At 38.2% G+C, this 21,756-nt stretch overlaps 1 protein-coding gene across 1 annotated transcript in view; it reads left to right on the forward strand.

The window, feature by feature from the left end:
- The first annotated feature begins 19,401 nt into the window (after positions 1–19,401).
- GALNT5 (polypeptide N-acetylgalactosaminyltransferase 5) overlaps positions 19,402–21,756 on the forward strand; it is a 61,260-nt gene continuing 58,905 nt past the window's right edge. Inside the window, 1 exon segment of the mRNA XM_008578821.1 lies at positions 19,402–20,852. Coding sequence (XP_008577043.1) covers positions 19,402–20,852 — 1,451 coding nt within the window.

The following is a 21,756-nucleotide window of genomic DNA, read 5'->3' on the forward strand; positions in this document are numbered from 1 at the left end:
ATTGAGCAAATGTATAGTGACAAAACTGCTAGGACTTATATTCTATCAGTTACAACTGTATCTGTGTGCCTGTGTGTGTGTGTGTGTGTGTGTGTGTGTGCGCGCATTTGCATGTGCATGTGTGCATTATGGAGATGATCGGGTATATACTTGCATATGTGAGAGGTAGAGAAGGAAAGATTAATTTTATCTTGCCAATGCCTAGTGCACATGTGTCCATGATGATACCACAGGAGCTTCATAAAAGGGGTCATTTAAGCTTCATTTAAGGGGTCTTTAGGCCACATTTTTGTAAATACTGGTTCATTATGTTCTAGTTCCCTAAAAACAAGTTAAATTATATAGAAACTCTTGTATAATCACCATGTAAGATGAATCCAAGTAGCCCATTCCCAGTCATTTTGGAAAAATTAAAATTGTAGCTGACACTTGTTGAATGTGTTTTGTGTCTGTGCTTTTCTAAGCACGTGACTTGTATTAGTTCATTTAATTCTCACAATAACACTGTGAGTTGGGTTCTCTTATCACTCTCCCTATTAAGATGAGAGAAAAAAATAAAAAAGGTTAAAATACTTGCCCAAGATCAGAAAGCTAAAAGTGGCAGAACCGAAATTCAAACCCAGATAGTCTGTCTCCATCACCTGGTGTTCCTCAGTGGAACTCTATTGTCTTTTAGGGTGGCAAAATGCTTGACTGAATGGGACATTGCAGGACATTGAGCATTCCTTCCCTTCTCCCACTAAATGCCAGTAGCAGTCCCCACAGCCCCCAGGCATTGTAACAACTAAAAGTAGTTCCCGACCCTCAGCATTTCCAAACATCTGCGTGGGAGAGAAAGTGTCCAGGTTGAAAATGCTGCAACTCTTATTCTTCAGGCTATACCACAGTTCACTGAGAGCCTACACACACACACACACACACACACACACCACTATACACATGTGCATTTACATACTCATACACAGCCAGGATTTGACATGAAAATAAAAGTTAACTGCGTTACTTTTTAACATTTTTCTTCCTCATTGCTTTCTTGACAAATATTGCCTTCACTTCATCTCCTATGTCTAGAGGGCACAGGCAGGATGAAGAAAAAAATAGAAAAAAGAACAGAAAACACAAAATTAAGGGTGAGAAAAAGAAGAGGGGAGAATAGATATCAAATAGAAGACAGAAAAATAAATAGCTATCTGTAGGACCTATTGAGATAGGAGTTAGCTGTTCCTAACTCACTGAATAAAAGTAGTCAAAAAACCAAAACCGTTATCTAACTTGCCTTGCCTCAAAACTTGCTTATGTATTTTTGAGAACCATTGAATTTTAGAATGAGGATGGCCCAGGTAATGCTGTAGTCCAAACTGCCACCAAATGGAAGAATGCCCCCTACAATTTTTGTGACAGGTGGCCATTCAGTTTCTGTTCTATGTCATTTCCAGGAGCAGGCAGATCATTACCTTCTTCTAGAAGAAATCTACATGTACTAATTCTTTGAAAGCCATTCTCATTTAGAACAGAAATCTGCTATGCCTCAGTCTCAGTTCTACCCTCTGGAACCATATGGAATGAGTTAAATCCTTCTTTCACATGATATTCCTCCAAAATTTTGAAGCAGTTATTATATTACTTCTGAGTCCCTTCTTACTCGAAATAAATGTGTGCAAATCATGTGACCTGCCCTCCAAAAACCTGCATACCTGGCAGTATGGCCAGTGTCCTCAAAAGCCCTGTTTTATTTCTTCCTCAGTAGTAATTTTTTTCTTGCAGAGCTCAAAATCAGCACATCTGGTGTGTATTTGTGTGGGTGTGCTCTGTGAGTTCTACATATACATATGTGTATAAATATGAATATGTACACACAAACATAAACGACACATGGAGTGTGTGCATTTGTGTATAAGTGTACACACACATATGTGTGCACACGTGTAAAATACCACGTCATTCATCCTTCCTTCTATCCCAAGTGCTCCTTCTTTGTATGGCTCCACTCCAGCACCAATCCATGGCAAGAATTCACATATTTCTAAGCTTATTTCATTCCTCTGCATTCGAGCTCTATTTATGTTTCTCAGCTCAACCAGGAGGAGTGAGCACTTGCACATTCCTGTCGCCTGTGTGTCCAGCCCTGGGGAGATAATCCTCAGCTTCCAAGAGTAAGGAAAACACTCAGGCACCGCACATCAGAAGAGCTGAATAACTCTAAAGATATGTGATAATGCAAACAAAATTCAGAACCCGTAGTCACTGCAAGCCTGACATTAATCTGCACCCATTTTTCTTTTCCTCTCTTAGTTTTATTTCCAATTAGGTATTGCTACTCCCTTTCCGGTTAGTTATCACTTGCCCATTTCCTATCCTATTTTCACAGGGGAGAAACAAAAACCTTTCTTTGATATTGCAAGAAACGTCCAAAGGGCCCTGAGTTCAAGTCTCTTTCATTTCTTTCCTTGTAATCTGAGTTTCACGGTTCAGTACTTTAGCAAACCTCACATGGAAGGGTGGTTTCCAGGTTATGATAACGTAATTGAAACCAAAGTCATTGTCATCATTTCATCCCACAGAAAGTTATTTCAAACTCTCTCCTGGGGGCAGGAATTGAGTGGTTGAGGGGCAGGGCAAGGGCCGGGGAAGGTAGAAAATAGCATCTAGCTCTTTTTGAACGACTTTCATTTCATCCCATGTCTACACAGCACATGAAAAGTGCCCTCAAACGCCCTCCACAGTGCCTGTTCTCTGTTCCTCCCACCACGCTTCTTTTCCTACTCCTTCTTGCCTCTTTTCTTTTTTCTGCTAAAATGGAGGTCATAAAGAGAGTAGGTTAGTTCCAGGGAAAGACGGATGGGAAGAGGAAAAAGCATCAAGACTGGCCGACATGACCTGTTCTGAAGGCATTAGTGGCCTAGCACCTGGGAGCCTACAGGAGCAGCAGCGACGGAGACAGAGGGAGCTTCTGGGGCTGGGGGTGATCGGGACTGAGCATTGGGCACCGCACTCACTTCACTCTGCAGGACAACTTTGCTCTGGCCAAGCTCTAAAGAGACTCACGCAGGTCTTTGTTTTCTTATCTCAAGCCTCACATGCAAATCACTGGAACTTTTAAATGAGTGATGTCAGAGAGCAGCTGAAGATTAATCCAGTTTCTGCCAAAAGAGACAGAGCAAGATTTTTATATCATTACTAATAGATTTTCCAAGGGCAAAATTCTAACAGGCCTGAGGTCATTAAAGAGTGTCTCTCTCCACCAGTAAAACAAATAAAAAAAACTCTAATACCAGCTTCCTACCCTTGCTTGCAGAATTTCTGCTTGTGCTGAGAGATCTGGCAATTCCACTTCTCACAAGAGCATTCCCTGACGTCGCCCCCTTTCCACTCCTGTCAGAAAGCATCACTCCATATCTACACTCCCAATACCTTTGGTCACCCCGCTTTGTGACTGCTATGGTACTGTCCATGAACCAACTTTGTTCTATTGGCACTCAGTGTGTTTTCCCCTGGATTAGACACACTGGCTTAAATACCAGCAAGATGCTCAAAGCTCTCTGACCATCCTTCCTCTTGATCTGAGTTAACAGAATTTCTTTCTCCTCATAACAGCTGATTCCAAACTTTAGCAAGTACATCAACCCCCTATTACTGTTAAATAGAATTTATAGAAGGCCATTGATCTGGATTGAGCTCCTGCACTAGGCTCCAACAAACCAAATCAAAACGGAGTCACTCATGCTAATATTCCAGGACACCAAAATAAAACTAAGTTGTTTTGCTGACCTTTTGAGAAATCAAGAGAGGGAGAAATAAGAGCCAAATCCCCAAATAGGCCAGTTTGAGTAGGCATGATAAAGAGTCCCCTCTGTTGTGACCCTGCAAGGAAAGTAACCTGAAGCTGACTCATCTGCTTTCTGTACTATGCTGCTTTTTGTTCCTGCCCAAGCTACTTTATAAAAACCAACTATTCTGCGATGTCCGTTGAAGCACCTTTTCTAAAGTTTTGGAGGAGATGCCCCAATTCACGAGTTGCTGAAAAAAGCCAATTAGATCTTCAAACTAAATTTGCTATAATTTTGTCTTTTGACACCACCCTCTCCCAATTCTTCACTGATTGCAATTGATCTACCTTGTCCTTCTCTGACTCTGAATTTCCCTTCTTTCCATCTTCACTCACCTTTATCTGCCTTGCAACAGGTGCAGTTTTAAGACAAAGGTAACCCTAGTCTTTTTCTAAAATGAAGTTAATAGTCTACTTGTGCTTGTAAACCCATTTCCTGTCTGCTCTGAGACCTACTTTTATCTGATAAGGCTCTATCCACCCTTTATCTTCAATCTTACTACCTCTATGCCTTATTCCTCAGAAACATTCAGGTCTTCTCCATCCTCAAATAAAAGGTAATTTCATCAAGCTACTAACTTATCCCTTTTATTTCTCTATGTATAAAGGAAATTTACAACGAAAGTCTTTATGAAAGACATTATCTATTTATCTTTAAAAAACCATTTATTGATAAGATTTACTTATAAGAAAATTTTACTATAAAATTCCATATTTGTGAAAGGTATTACAGTGTAGTGCATTCATCTTTCTCAGTGAGGTGCTGTTGCCCTCAAGGGGGTAAAAGTTGGTTTTTTGGGGGGATAATCTTAAATATTCCAATGGTTTGTGGCTCCCCAGAGCTCAATCCTACTCAACAAAATAGTATTTCTTAGTTTCTTAAGTTTCTTTATCCTTAGAGAGAATTTTAATTTAATTTAATTTAATTTTTCTCCTGGGGAATGGAGTTTAACAATAAAAAAGAGTTAGAGAAACACTGGTGTAGTGGATTCAGACTATGTGGGTTCACAACCAGAATCTGCCAAGATGACTTGTACATTGGCAGGTTGCTTAACCTCATTGTGTCTCAGTTTTCTTATCTACAAAATGAAGACATTTGCACCTACTTCACAAAGTTGATTAAAAAAAAAAGACTACCTGAGGTCATATATGTAATGTTACGAATGTTAACTCACTCAACCAATTCAATCACATACAGAATATATTTGCTATAAAATCTGGCCCCTGCCCACCTCTCCAAATTTATCTCTTTGCACTCTTGTGACTGCTTGCCCCAGTCCAGCCACACTCACATTCTTACTGTTCCCTGAAATACCAGGCTTGTTTTCAATTCAGGGTCTTGGCTCTTTTTATTTTCTCCATCCAGAATCTCTTCCCCCATATTTTCCCATGGCTCACTTTCTCACTTGATTCAGGTTTCTACTTAGATGTCACCTCTTCAAAGGTGACATCTAAGTAGAAAGTCAAAGAGACTGGCCTCATTTATACCCTCATGTTCCTTACCTTATTCCCTTTTATTTCTCTTTCCAGCAGGCATCACTACCTGAAATTACACATTTTTTTTAAACTTGGTTATTTAATTATGTATCTCCCACTAGAGTGTGAACTACAGGAGAGTGGAACCATCTCTGATTTAGCTACTGTTGTATTACCAGTGCCTAAAACATTGCAGAAAATAATATGTTTTGAGTGCCAAACCCTAAGGATATAGTAATGAATAAAATAAGTAAAGTCCTTATCTTCATGGAACCTAAAATCTAGTGAGTGGTCAAACATAAAACAAGTAAACACATGATTAATTATAATAGATAATCCACATTCTTAAAAGAAAAGCCCATATTTCTTCTATTTACTTTCTTACTCTTTTTATCCTCACAACTCTTGTTAAATGACTCACTTAACACCATTTACAAAATATTAATTCAAAATGGATTAGCAACCTAAATATAAAAGTTAAAACCATAAAACTCTTGGAAAACACAGGAATAAATCTTCATGATCTTGCTTTTACCAATGGATTCTTAGATAAGACAACAAGAGCACAGAAAACAAAAGGAAAAATAGATAAATTAAACTTTTATCAAAATTAAAAACTTTTGGGTATCAGAGAATATTGCAAAGAAAGTGAAAAGAAAGGACAATCTATAGAATGGGAAAAATATGTGCAAATCATATATCTGATAAGGGTGCAGTATCCAGAATATATAAAGAACTCTTACAATTCAAAAACAAAAAGACTATCTAATTTTAAAAATGAACAAAAGACTTGAACAGACATTTCTCTAAAGAAGATGTGCAAAAATAGGCCAACAAGCACATGAAAAGATGCTCAATATCACTAGTCATTAACGAAATACAATTTAAAACCACAATGAGATACCACTTCACACCCACTATGATGGCTATATTTTTTTAAAAAATGGAAAATAATAAATATCGGTGAGCATGTGAAGAAATTGGAAGCCTCATACATTGCTGGTGGGAATGTAAAATGGTTCAGCCACTGTGGCAACAATTTGGCAGTCCTTCAAAACATTAAACATAGAATTACCATATGACTAGCAATTCTCCTAAGTATATACCCGAAAGAATTGAAAACAGGTGCTCAAACCAATACGTGTACAAGCATATTTATAGAAGCACTATTCGCAGCAGCCAAAAGGTGGAAACAATCCAAATGTCCATCAGCAGATGAGCAGATAAATAAATTGTGTTATTCACATACAATGGAATATTATTCAGCCACAAAAAGGAATGAGGTAACAATACATGCTACAAAGTAGATAAATCTTGAAAACATTATGCTGCATAAAAGCAACCAGACACAAAATGTCATGTATTGTATAATTCTGTTTATATTTAATATTTAGAATAAGTAAATCCATAGAAACAGAAAGCAGATTGGGTTGTCAGGGGTTGAGGGGAAAAGAGCATGAAGAATGGCTTCTTAGTGATTATAAGGTTTTTGGGGGGTGATAAAAACTTTTAAAACTAGGTAGAGTTATTGATAGTACAATATTGTGAATGTATTAAATGGCACTGAATTGTTCACTTTAAAATACTTAATTTTATGCTATCTAAATTTTATGTCAATAAAAAAATATATCACTTAAAGGTCACCAATGAACTCTTAACTAGCATATCGAAAGGACTATTTTTAGAATATATTTTGTTTAAATTTTTAGAAATATCTGATTCTGTCAACCATCTTCCACTTGCTCCTGCCTGGACTTTTATATTGTTCTGTTCTAGTCTTTCTCCCCTCTCTAACTGTTCTTTCTCTGTCCTTTTCTTAGTATGCACTTTTTCTACCCTTTTCATATGAATTTACCAGCATTTTTCTCAGCCTTTTTCTTGTCATGTGCTCTAGGAAGCGTAGATTACCTGAGTAATCTTATGTCTGCAATATCAAACAGATGCTTATGAATCCACTTAAGCCTCAAAAGCCCTGGCCTCTTTTCTAAAATCTGAGCCAATTTATTTATTTTTTTTTTTTTGGCACAGGATATTTTAATCAAATAACCTATTGGCACATCAAACTCAATATGGCCATAATCAAAGTCATCCTCATCCCCCCACAGACTTAGTTCTCTCCAGGCTCCCTTATCTCAGCAAAAGCTAATGTTTCTCAAAGTATGATCCCCAGACTAGCAGCAACAGCCTCTCTAGGGATCATGAAAAAGCAAATTTCTATTCTCCATTCTAAATCTAGTCAACCAGAAACTTTGAGAGTGGGGCCCAGAAGAACTCTGGGTGAGTCTGGGGCAGGCAGAAATCAGAAAACCATTGGATAAAAGCATAATATTCACCCAGTCACCAAAGTAAAAATCTTGAGTTTGTTCTATTCCCCATGTCTCAGTCACTGAGAAATTCTAATTGATCATCAAATGCTCCTAAGCTTCAAATTTTCCCCGCTCTCTCCACTCTCACTTTCCTGGCACTACTAAAGCCCTTACCATGGTTCTTGGAAAGGATCTCTGGCACAATCTTGACCCTATACCTGGGGTCTGGAGTCCTGTCCCCAACACTGCCTCACAAATACCATACTTTACAAAGATTTTCTTCAAACAAGACTGTACTTAAAGTCTATAGGCCTTGTTATAAATGATATGCAACTCAGTTAAGTACAACAAATTGAGTGTAGAGACAGCGTTATACAGTTGAACACTAAGTTCGTGATTGGCTTCTGTTTAAATGATTTAAAAGAATTGGTGGGTGCTCTGAGTCTGGGCACATATAGTCAGTCGTGCATACAGGGGGCCCATACAGGAAGTACACAATGGCCTGCTCCCTCAAACAGCCTGAGGTAATGCAACAGAACCTGAGATTCTGACTATGTGGAAACCCTCTGACAGAACTGCAGCTCCTTCTTAGGAGCAAAGAAGTAGGGACCTAGTTTCTTGGAGACCTATAAGCTATAACAACGACTCCACCTGAAGTCATTTTTCCTGCCTGAAGTGGTAAAAAACTATAACACTGATTTTCTTGACCAGGCATTATTTTTATTCTTCCTGAATACTTTCTAAAAACAGCCATATTGAGGTATACGTACAATGAACTTCATGTTTTTAAGTTGTACAATTTGATAAATTTTCACATTATATATACCTATGACAACATCACTGGAATCAAAATAATAAACATATCTATCATCCATAAAACTTCCTTTGTGCTCTAAATGATAAGAAGACAAATCCATTAACAAATGGGCAAGAAAAAATTCAAACAGACTCTTCACCAAAGAATGTAGACAGATGGCAAATTAGCACATGAAAATCTGCTCCAATCACTCATCATTAGAGACATGTAAATTCAAACTACAAATAGATACCACTATATACCCATAAGAATGGCTAAAAGAATGAAATTCTGTCATTTGCAGCAACATGGATAACTTAGAGAAAATTACGTTAAGTGAAATAAGCCAGCACAGAAAGAGAAATACAGCGTGTCCTCACTTGTAAGTGGGAGCTAAAGAAATAAACAAATAAATAAAAAAAGAAAGACACAAAAATCACAGTAATACACTGAAGTTTCAAAAGGAGAGAACAGAACTGAAGCCACCAGAGGTGGGAAAGGGGTATGGAGGGTAAGGGAGGAACCAATAAAGGGCCACGAAAAATGATTACAATGTATAATGTTCAATGTTCTAATTATTCTGCTTTGAGCATCACATATTTCACATGGGTATTGATATTCAGTGTGGTACCCCACAGATATGTACAACCAACTATTTCAATTTTTAAAAAAGGCTAAAATTAGAAGCCAAGTATTGGTGAAAATGTGGACAACTGAACTCTCATACACCATCAGTGGGAATATAGAGTGGTACAAGCACTTTGGAAACTACTTTGGCAATTTCTTAGACCCATAAAGAGAGGAGGTGGCATTTATGTTTGTGCTTTATGTGTATTCTGAGAGACCATGTCTTTAACAAAGGTCTACTCTTTCAGTAGGAAATGGCTCTGCTTTCAGTCTTTCCTCTTGACTTAGAAAAATAGCTCTCAAACAGACTAACTCCTACAATTAAAGTCTAGATTTTACTCCACATGTGATTAGACGGATTGAAAGAAGAGTGACAAATAGGGACATTCATCTGAAGTATCACACTCCCTCCTTGAAAAGCTTCTATCCCATGAAAAATAAAAGACCAAAAGCTTGATCTATGGCCCTTCATAACCCAGGCCCAGTGTTGGGTCCACCGCCGGCCGACCTGAACAGCCCTAGCCTCATTCCTTTTGGTGGGCGAGCAAATGGCCCGGGATTCCTCTTTCCCTCCAGTCCCCTTTGGAAGGAGACGGGGGGAGGAGAGCCGTGAAGAGGGGTGAGCACAGCCGCCGGCCCCAACCAGCCTGGTTAAAGGACACTCAGATGCGGAGGGGGTTCTGTCGAGCAATTCCGTTTATTATCACACAAGCACTTGCTTTTAAAGGCAAATGGGGAAGGGAGGTTTTTACATCCTCCAATCAGCTTAAAGGTTACGAGAGCATGCATCCTGTCTCAATGCTTAGCTATTGCAATCACGCAGTGTTCAGGAGCGCAGAAGCGCATATTTGGCCAATAAGGGCTAAGGCAAGGTTCCCGCAGACACCCCCACCCTACTTCCTCCTGGCGCTGTCTTAGGCTGCCACGTTAATACACCCTTGTGGGCCCATAATGGCGCCTCTTGTAATGTCACTTAAGGTGGCATTAGTTTTTAAGGCCCGACAGCCCAGTAAACAATCTGTGCCTCACTGCTTGCAAATCCACCATAAAATCTAGTCATATAATACAAATCACAATTATTCTTCCACATCATTCTCACGCCTTCCTCCCTCAGTGTTTTGAGCTGGCTCCTCCCTCTGCCTAGACTGCTCTTCCTAAATTCCCTTTCTCTAGCCATAAGGTGAATAGTCAACCACCATAAGGTGAATACTCAGCCACCACTGCCAGGAAACCTTCTCAAGGTGCCTCCCCCCCCCTCCCCCCGCAAATTAGTTGTTTCACTCTTACAATTTTAATTTTATTTATTTATCTATCTATCTATTTATTTATTTATTTATTTATTCATTCATTCATTCATTCATTCATTCATTCATTTATGTGGACTTAAAACATCAGAAATTTATTTTCTCACAGCTCTGGAGGGCTGGGGTATAAAATCTGTATCACTAGGTAAAAATCAGCACTGATGCTGGGTAGTGTCATCAGGGATGCCCTTCCTCTGGAGGCTGTACGGGAGAATCTTTTCCTTGGCTTTTCCAGCTTCTGGTAGCTGCCGACTTTCCTTGGTTTGTGACTGCATCACTCCAAACTTCAAGGTGAGTATCACAGAATCTCTCCCTGCTTCATCTTCACATTGCTGTCCCCTCCAAGGGTGTGTCAAATCTCACTCTCTGTTCTCTTAAGGACACAGGTGATTGGATTTAAAGCCCACCCAGATATTCCAGGATAATCTCTCCATCTCAAGATTCTTAATCATATCTGTAAAGACTTTGTCATATCAAATCACATTCACAAGCTCCAGGGATTAGGACGTGGGTATTATTTGAGGGGCCATTTTTCAGTCTACCACAGGATGCTTACAAAGGAAAAAAAAATTATGATGATAAGGGATTTTGCAAGAGGTAATTTGATGAAGAATAATATAACTGACAGAATCACCACAACCTTTGAAAATGAGAAAGTTGATAAGAAGGAAATAAAAAGGAAGTTATAAAAAAGGAAGCAAAATATTTCATTTGCAGTCTAGGGAGGCAGACTCCACAACCCGTAGTTAAGAGCACAGACACTGGGACCCAAATGCTTGGTTAGAATCTGGTTCTACCATTTACTGGCTGTGTAACTTGGGGAAAGTTATATGTCTTCTCTGTGCCCCGATGTCCTCATCTTTGTTATTTTTAAATATTAATATGTTTGCCCCTGCCACTAAACCAGGGAGCCTCAACATATGGTTTGTCATCCAGTTCTATCAGAATCATTCTACTTTAGTTAAAAAGCCATATTCCTGGGGCCTACACCCAACCTCACAATCTCTAAGGGAAAAACATGAGAATCTATATTTTAACAAACCTTGTCCATGAAATTCTTGATGCATAAACAAGTTGAAAATAACTACACTAAACTATAGGCTTCAGCTTCTCTGTTTTCCCAGAGCTTAGCACAGAGCCTAGTCTAGTATGTGGCTGGTACTCAATAAGATATTTGTTAAATATATGCATAGTTACATAATCTGCATATATTTCAAACCCAAGATGTTTAAATTTGAACTTCTCTTTTCTCTCATTATTCCCCCGCCTTTCTTGTCTGAGTTATTGAAGCCCTTATCAGAGTCACCCTAAGATATTTTCTCTCTTTTTTTGTCCCCAAATCTATAACTAACCAATATTAATAACTATTAACTTAGGATATGAGTTGTTAGTCTTGGGCTCATTGGCAGTTTGTCCTCATCACTTTCTTTGTTCTAATAACTAGCACAGTTCTTTGTCCAAGGAAGACACCCAATTAATGTTTTAAATTTATTAATTTTTTCCTAATGAAACTAAAATATTTAAAAAATGAAAATTGGTTAGGGACTTGTAAAGTACAAATGTTGGCTCGGCTCCACTTCTTAAAAAAATCAATGAAACCTGAGGTCTAAGCACACTATATCATCTTTCGAGGGTAGAGGCCTGTTTTCTTTAAACTCAGGCTTAACTGATTATGATTTATCACTAATATGGAGGACCATTTCAAAAACAGTCTACGAGGGGAACACAGCAATTCCAATTCTCTGGAAGGCCATTTCTTAGCCAGCTGTCAAATATTATACAAAGGAGATGTACACCAATGCTTAAATGGCTGCCAGAAGTTGTATTCATCCATCATCATTGGAAGAATTGGTTAAGGTAAAATAATAAAATGAAATACAAATTACCATTTGTATTTTTACTCTACTTGTGAATGTTGTAATAACTCCAGCCTTTCAGATGATGATTTTTCAACATTTTCTTTTTTTTTTTGTAGATTTGTTTCACAGGATGATGTTTACCTATTGATTAAAATTTGTCTCTTCATCTCTTAAAAAAAAAGAGGTAGGGGAAGAGGGAGAGAAAATTTTGGAAAAAAGTGATCACATTAATATAAGAAAAAATGGTTTTTAATATTTATTTGGTTTTCCCATTTAAATTTCCCAAACGAATAATATCTCCATTCTATAATGTCTTGAACTAGAATCCTCATATTAAATCTAAACTGGAATTAATTCTTCTGCATGTGAATATCCAGTTTTCCAAACACGATTTATTAAAGAGATTATCCTTTTTACTTTGTGTGTTCTTGGCATGTTTGTCAAAGTTGAATTAAGTATAAATGTGTAGATTTATTTTGGGGCTCTCTGTTTTGTTCCATTGGTCTTTATTCATCCATATGTTTGTTCTCATGGTAGTATTGTAATATTTGACAATCATAGCTTTGTAGCATATTTTGAAATCAGGTAGTATGATACATCTAAGATTTGTTCTTCTTTCAAGATTGCTTTGGCTACTCAAGGTCTTTTGTGGTTCTGTACAAATTTTAGGATTTTTTTTCTATTTCTGTGAAAAATGCCATTGGAATTTTGATAGGGATTACATTAAATCTGTACATCAGTTTGAGTGGTATGGGCATTTTAATAATATTAATTCTTCCAATTCATGAAAAGAGTATCTTCTCATTTCTTTGTATCTTCAGTTTCTTTCAACAGTGTTTTACAGTTTTCAGTGTATAGATTGTTTACTTCCTTGGTTAAATTTATTCCGAAGTATTTTCTGATGCTATTGTAAATAGGATTGTTTGCTTAATTTCTCTTTAGGATAAAATCAACTCAAAATTGATTAAGGACTTTAACATAAGACCTAAAACTGTAAAACTAACTACTAGGAAAAAAATAGGAGAAAACCTTCTTGACATTGGCCTAGGCAATGATTTTTTTTTTATATGACCCCCAAAACACAGGCAGTAAATGCAACTATACACAAATGGGATTGCAGCAAACTAAAAAGCTTCTGCACAGCTAAAGAAACAACAGAATAAGGAGACAAGCTATGAAATGTGAAAAATTATTTGCAAATCATACATCTGATAAGGTGTTAATATCCAAAATATATAGCCATGTTTACTGAGCTTCTACTAAATAAAAAGAAGTCAAACAACTCAAATAACCCAATTAAAATTGAAAATAAATAACCCAATTAAAAAATGGGCAAAGAATCTGAATAGACATTTCTTAAGAAGATATGTAAATGGCAATCGGGTATATTAAAAAAGTGTTCAACATCACTAATCCTCAAGGAAATGCAAATTAAAACAAAAATATCACCTCACACCTGTTTGAATGGCTATGATAAATTTAAAAAAAAAGATAACAAGTGTTTGCAAGTATGTGGAGAAAAGGGAACCCTTGTACACTGTTGTTGAGAATGTAAATTAGTACTGCCATTATGGAAAAGAATAGGGAAGTTCCTAACAAAATTAAAAATAGAATTACCATATGATCCAGCAGTCATATTTCTGGATATATATTCAAAAGAAATGAAATCAGTATCTGAAAGAGATATTTGCACTCCCATGTTCATTGCAGTATTATTCACAATAGCCTACATAAGAAATCAACCTAAGTGTCCATCAATGGATGAATGGATAAAGAAAATGCAGTGTACGTGTGTGTATATGGGTGTGTATAACAGAATATTATCCAGCCTCAGAAAGAAGAAAATCCTGTCATTTGTAAAAATGTGGATGAACCTGGAGGAATTATACTAAGTGAAATAAGCCAGGAGCAGAAAGACAAGTACTACATGATCTCACTCATATGAGGAATCTAGAGACATCAAACTCATAGAAAAAGAGTAGAATGAGTGATTGTCAGGAGCTTGTTGGGGGGGAAGTGATGAGGGGAGATGGGAAGATGTTGGTCAAAGAGTACAAAGTTTCAGTAATGCAAGGTCAATAAGTTCTGGAGAGCTAATGTACAGTATGATGACTACAGTTAATAATACTATATTGTATAGTTTAAACTTGCTAAGAGAGTAGATCTTAAGTGTTCTCACCACACAAAAAAAGGCAACTATGTAAGGTGATAAACATGATAATTAACTTCACTGAGGTAATCATTTTATAATGTATATCAAGACATCACGTTTTATACCTTAAATACATAAAATTTTTATTTGTCAACTACAGCTCAATAAAGCTGGGGAAAAATTGTTTATGCATCTATAGATGATCATTATTTTCTTTAAAATAATGTTTAATATATTTTCCCTTTTAGATTATTCTTTATAGTTAGGGTTGATCAGTTGAGTAGATATCATAAAAGAAAACAGGTATTAGTTACTCAGAATATGCTCACATAAACAAGAAATATTCAAATACCCTGACAGAGTAACTCTAGATGCAAGGTCAGAAAATGGAACCAGCACTTTTAAGATCCTGTATTCCCAATGGAGAGGTTTAAGGCTAGAAATAAAACCAGTTTATTGAGTATCTACTAATGAACAAGGAGAATGATTCAAAAGTATTTGCCCTGGGAGTAGAACAAGGATACAGATTCCACTCTAATTTCATGTGAGCTGTCCTGCTAAAAGTTTATGATATAGTCTGTGAAAACTAAATGTTGAGAATTAAATGAAATAATTAACGTGAAGTGGCCAGTCTAGTGGCAGATACTCAGTAAATTCTCAATAAATGCCTGCTATTAAAATGATTATCCTGATAGTAACCGAGTAGAGGTCGGGTCCTCCTATTATACTCAGATCATAGAAGAAAAACTAAAATGCATTCTTTAATTTTTACTATACAGCTAAAGTCAGATTGATAATTGTAATGACTCCTCTAAAAGACTCTCAAAGATTATTTCGTAACTCCAGATTTTCAGACTGACATCCACTCCAACTAAGCATATGCAAATTCTTGAGAATTTTGACCAATTAAGCTACCTGCATTTGATCACTTGGGATGACAAGCCATCCTCTCCAACTGTGAAGTACCTTAAATAACCAACCCACTTATATACTTATTTTCTGCTGGTAATATGGAAGTTAATACAACTAAAATAAAAAACAGTATCATTTACGCATATAAAGGTTATCCATGGGGCAATGTGTGTATTGGAAAGCTAGAATTTCCTAATTTCCTTGTTTTCTATTCCTTTCTATCCATGCTTTGTCATTGGTCTAAGATATGAAACATCAAATGTGTCCAGAAAAAAGGTAAAAAAGAGGAAAGAGGTATAGTTGGTAGAGGCCACTAGAAGTTGTTACTGGGTCCCTGAAGATACAAAATATTGAGTTTGTGCTATTTCTAATAGCCAACTTCTGCCATCCTTACAGATTCACATAAACTCACCAAGGGAAAAGACTGGGAAGAGAGTGGGAAGAGATCTTTACATGAGCTCTTTCATTTGTGACATACTTATGAACATATGGCTAATAGTGGCCAACTCAGTACTTTAGACCAGGTCTGACTATTGGTACATCCTCCTTCTCTAGGGGATTGGGTCAATGTTTCTTTACTCCCTTTTGTACTCTTCATGTCTCATTCTGAATTTTATGTCAACTAGACTACGGACAAGGCTGGAGTTAAAATGTTGATTTACTCATGGTAAAGAAGCCAAGACTCTCCTTTAATTTTCTTAACATTTCTCATTTCCATTGCGAGTAATCTGTGTTTTGATTAGAAAGAACAAACCAGAGAAAAAGAAAGAAATCATTGTTCTTGGATCAAATGAATATGGAAGTGTAAGGCTATATTTCAAGTAGTGTTTTAAAGATGTCAGGCATAGTAGGGATGTAACAAGTGTTGACTTTTCTAAAAGGAGTTTGAGTAATTCCAGCTGCCATCTGGGGTGCAAATGTGGTTGAACAAGACTTGAATCTTGTAGAGTAAAATATTTTCAAAGCATTCTATTTTACTGTTTAAAACAATTGTAATTACAATGCAAACCATTTATCCATGATACTAAAAACAAAAAAAAATTCTTGCTTTATTTTGGAATGTGGATCATAAATAGTTGTGCTGTTTTATGTTGATGGTGTTCTACTAAGTGGAGTTTTAAGATCATCAGGGCAGAGACAATGTCACCTACTTCATGTTTTTGGCACATAGTGAGTTCTCAGTGAACAATTGTCATTGACTGAATCCATAATAAAAGGAAATAAGAAAGGTGAGAATAAAATAAAATACTCAGATATACTTCTTTCTCCATTGCCAGAATCGTATTAGTAACCAGTCTTCTATTTGATTTTCGGGAAGAGCTAGTGCATTGCCTCCCATGTGTACCCCATGCTCCTATCACAGCAAAGTATTACCAACAATATTAATGGCAGTGGCTATCATTTATAGGGTACATTCAACATAACAAGAACTTTAAATCATTTTCTCTAATTTTCACATTAACCTGCAAGGCAGAAAATATTTCTTCCTTTTATTGCTCAGTAACCACATAAAGTTAACTAACCTGCAAGGTCAGACAGCTAGAGATGCAGTACTGTGCAATAGTTAAGCACATGGACCAAGGTGTCATACAGTCATGTGTCCAAAATTCAACTCCTTCGTTCTGTACTATAAGTTGCTTTACCTCTCTAAGCTTTCATTTTATGACTACAAAAATAAGAATTATGATTTTATTATGATTTTATTTTTTCCATTGCATAATTATGAGGATTGAGTGAGATATTCAATGGAAAGAGCTTAGCAAAGTGCTTGAGACAGATTGGAGATACACACACACATACACACACAGGCTAACAACAGAGTTTCTGTTTCCAGTCACAACGGTTCTCAAAAACTTGTGCTTCTCCTAAGACACTATGCTCTGTCTTCACTTCTATGCTTTTGCTATTTTATTTGTCTTTCACCATCCAAATAGTATTTCTCCATATTGGCTCACACAATACAGAGACTGAGAAGTCCTGTGATATGTTGTCTGCAAGCTGGAAAACCAAAGAAGTGGGTAGCATGGCTCAGTCCAAGTCCAAAGTCTTCAGAACCAGGGGACCCAATGTTGTAACTCTCAGTCCAAGGCTGGAGGCCAGAGAAACTGACAGCCTGCTAGTACAAGTCCTGGAGTTTAAAGGCCAGAGAACCTGAAGTTCTGATGTCCAAGGGCAAGAGAAGGGTGTCCCTGTGCCAGAAGAAAGAGAGAATTCACCTTTCCTCTGCCTTTTTGTTCTGTCTGGGCCTTCACTTAATTGGATGGCACCCACTTGGGTAAGGGCAGATCTTCCCCACTCAATCCACTTATCCAAATGCCAATCTCTTCCAGAGACACCCTCATAGACATACCTAGAAATAATGCTTTACCTGCTGTCTGGGCATCCCGTAATCCAATCAAGTTGACATCTAAAATTAACCAACACATGGGCAATATTTGAAAACTAAAACATTGATGTTGAGGCATTTCACTCTAGACCAGTGTTTCTCAATTTTGGCTGCATATTAGAGAGACCTGGTAAGCTTTTTAAAAACATAATAACAGACCAGTCATTATCTCTGCCTCCTTCTACATCAATTAATCATGGTTTAATGGGACTTATTCATTCTCGTGATTCCAGTGTAAAGTCTGTGTGGGAACCACAGTTCTACAAGTCTACCAGCATCACTAAAAATCTGGACCAAGTCCTGGCACAATCCTCAAACTGTTTATTTCTGGTCCATGATGAAATAAGTACTGAAACTGAGAGTAAGTATGTCTTAATCCATTTGGGCTGCTGTAACAAAATACCATAGACTGAGTGGCTTACAAAAAACAGAAATTTATTCTCACAGATCTGGGGCTGGGAATTCCAAGACCAACACAGTGGCAGATTCTGTGTCTGGTAAAGGCCCATTTCCTAGTTTATAGATGGCACCTTCTCACTGTGTCCCCACTTCGTGGAAAGGGCAAGGCGGCTCTCTGGGACTTCTTTTACAAGGGCATTAATCACATTCATGAGGTTTCACCTTCATAATCTAATCACCTTCGAATGCTCCACCTCCCAATTACATCACATTTGTGATTGAGTTTCAACATATAAATTTGGGGGGTGGGGAGACACAAACATTCAGAACATAACAAAGTGTTTAGAAACTTTTATAGCAATATTACAAATTAAGTTTAAGTCTATTGAATCTAATAATAAAAACAGATAGACTCATGGAAAAAAAGTAGTTGACTTACAAAAAAATATTTTGATACCGCCCTCAAGAAAAACTTCTGAATAACTAAACATCCACTTCTGGTCACGAGGATATTCTAGGCCCCTTCCTTAAGCTGTTATCTCTTAGAGCCAACACATTGAAGTCAGTGACTAATTGCTCAATGTGAACACTTGGAGCACCTGGTTACAACAGGGTTAATGAGCAGGAGTTAGGTAGGTGGGGTTACAAACCAGGAACACATGCCCTCCAAGTTAGATAGCTTTTTTCTGTTTAATTGCCCTTAACACATAAACTCTCACATAACACGGAAGGTGAGAGCTGAATAAAGTTTTCTGGGTAATGGCTTGAAATGTTTTCCTTATGAGAAGTGGTGTTAAGTTACAGCGTTCAGGCCGACCAAGAACTGGGAGGAGAGAAGCAGCAGCCCCAACGTCGCCGACCTTGTCTTGGGCTTGTAGGAGGGTGGACAAGGGCTCCCGGAGACAAGTGAGATGTTGAAACCGACCAAGAACTGGGAGGAGAGAAGCAGCAGCCCCAACGTCGCTGACCTTGTCTTGGGCTTGTAGGAGGGTGGACAAGGGCTCCCGGAGACAAGTGAGATGTTGAACTGTCCAGTGGCTGGAATCGACTGCTCCTGGAGTGAACTAAGGTCGGTGTTTACCAAGGTTTACCCAGGGCCAGCTGAGCAGGCACAGATGCTCTGCTGTGAAATGCCACGCAGGCAGAGACTGACAAGCAGTAGGAGCTGAGCTTTCCCCTTGGACTGCTGTTTCCTGCTGTGTTCAGGGGAGGGGGGCACGTTCTGGCAACTCTGCTGCTGCTGCTGCTGCTGCTGCTGCTGCTGCTGCTGCTGCTGCTGCTGCTGCATTTCACCTCTCTCTCCACTCAAGGTAAGCAGGCTCAAAGGGAGGGCAGGCTGCAAGAGAAACCTTTGTACCATGAACAAGATCCGAAAGTTTTTCCGAGGAAGTGGGCGAGTCTTAGCATTTATATTTGTAGCTTCTGTCATCTGGCTGCTCTTTGACATGGCAGCTCTCCGCCTCTCATTCAGTGAGATCAACACTCGGATCTTCAAGGAAGACATCGTGAGGAGGGAGAAGATAGGATTCAGGGTGCAGCCAGACCAAATGAAGATCCTTTACAACAGCGTGAAAGAGATGAAGCCTCCACTGAGGGGACATGGGAAGAGGGTATGGGGCAAAGAGAACTTTAGAAAGACTGAGGAGAGTGTGCTCAAGGTTAAGGATGAGTTAGACCAAAACCAGAGGGAAAGAAAAATGCAGAACTCCCCAGCAAAGGGCAAGGTTGTGCCTTTGTGGCACCCTGCACATCTGCAGACCCTCCCAGTGACTCCCACCAAGCAGAAGACAGAAGGCAGAGACATTAAACCTGAAGCCTCTTCTCGCCGGGTGACACCAAGGCAAACACCAGCTCAGGAGGCTCAGAAAACCCCGTTTGTAGCAGCAAGAGGAACTCCATTGGTCAAAATATCAGTACATACAGGACCTGCCAGTATAAAACAGCAGGCCCTGAAGAGTCATAGTCTCAGCAGTGACACATCAAAACAAGCAGCTGAAAGGGACCAGAATGTGACAATCATTCTTAGTACTGACAGATCAAAGCAGCAATCACAGGCAATAGCAAATGAAAGGTCATACCCTGCCAACCCACCAGTGCCAAAATCTGGGGAAGCCATAGCCTTAAAAAAACCTGAGTCTCAGAGCAAAGAACTAAATGCAAATGAACACCAAGCCAATAAGGGTCTTCCTTTTTCCACGTTTATTGCCTATTCAAATCGCTTGAAGAAGCAATCGATTAGTGAGACACGGTTAGAAGATTTGCCAAAGGATGATGAAGCTAAAGTGGCTCATGAGAAGAAATTCAATTTCTCTGAAAGCCATGTGGTGATTGTAACCAAGGAAGAGCTAAAGACAGACACCCGAGAGGTCCCCAATTCTAAAACCAAAACTGTATTTCCTGAAGTATTGGGTGAAAGCGAAGGTAAACATATTTCCAGGAATGGAAGTAAGACATATTTCTCTTCACCTGCTCTGCAGAGAGCAACAGAGTCTCACACCAACCAAGCTTTAGCTGTGGGGCTAAAGCCAGCAAGAATCAACTTAACTGCCAGGGCCCAGCCTACAGAACACAACCAAAGTCATAGAAAAGTCCTTTTACCTGAACACCATGGAATGCACCATGTGTTAAGAATTGATGTGACACTTTCTCCAAGGGATCCCAAAGCCCCAGGTCAGCTTGGACGTCCTATAGTTGTTCCCCCTGGAAAGGAGAAGGAGGCAAAAAGAAGATGGAAAGAAGGAAACTTCAATGTCTACCTTAGCGATTTGATCCCAGTGGACAGAGCCATTGAAGACACAAGACCTGCTGGGTAAGATCCATTTCTTTTTCCTCAGTCCCAAATGGTTTGTCTCTTAGGTAGAGAGGATTTATTTCTATGTAATTTTGTGTGATTTTTGGTCACCTAGAGAATTAAAGCAACATTAATCATTAGATGCCATCCAAATATTCTACCGTCTACACAGAAAAATTCTGATGTCAGCATATGCACTGTGTTCTTTCCATACTTATTTCTCTGAGACTTTGTCCTCACCCCTCTTAGATCATGTTTCATTTCTGTTCCTCTGGTGAACGCAATTCATAATAAAGAATATATGAAAATTAGAGCTTAAAGTGCAATTACATTATAACAGTGACAATGAAGTAAATTCCCAATTTTGTAGCTTTTTAGTATTAGCAAGTTTATTGGGAATATATTTGAGAAAAGAGTGCAGAGAAGGGGTCTTCTAGGCCTTCTTGCAATCATATTTTAACCAGCATGATTCTGCCTAACCATGAGCAATGATAACCATATAGCAGGGGAAAAAGTGACTTTCTCCCTAAAATTCAATATCCTTTGTAAGTGGGGATTGTAGACACTTCCAGAGTTCAGTTTCGTAGGAATAATAATGTTTGAAAAAGTGAATCAGTCAATAACTAGCAAACACCTGCAGAAGACACAAGAGCATAATAATAATTACTCAAATGTGTAGAGTTTCGTCATTTACAAAGAGCCTGCATACACATTCATGAACTTCGTAAGAGCCATAAAAAGAGATAGTAGGTGTTATGGTTCAGATTAACAGGTGAGAATGCACAGAAGTTATGTCACTTTGCCAAGGCTGTCCAATGAACCTTCATGAAGCAGTTCTTCAAAAAATTTAATTTCTGTAACTGCATCACCAAAAGGGAGATCAAATCACAGATATTTGATCTGACTCAAATAAAGTTGGGTT

The sequence above is a fragment of the Galeopterus variegatus genome, unplaced genomic scaffold, assembly GCF_000696425.1.
Source record: "Galeopterus variegatus unplaced genomic scaffold, G_variegatus-3.0.2 Scaffold1764, whole genome shotgun sequence".
NCBI classification, from domain to species: domain Eukaryota; kingdom Metazoa; phylum Chordata; class Mammalia; order Dermoptera; family Cynocephalidae; genus Galeopterus; species Galeopterus variegatus.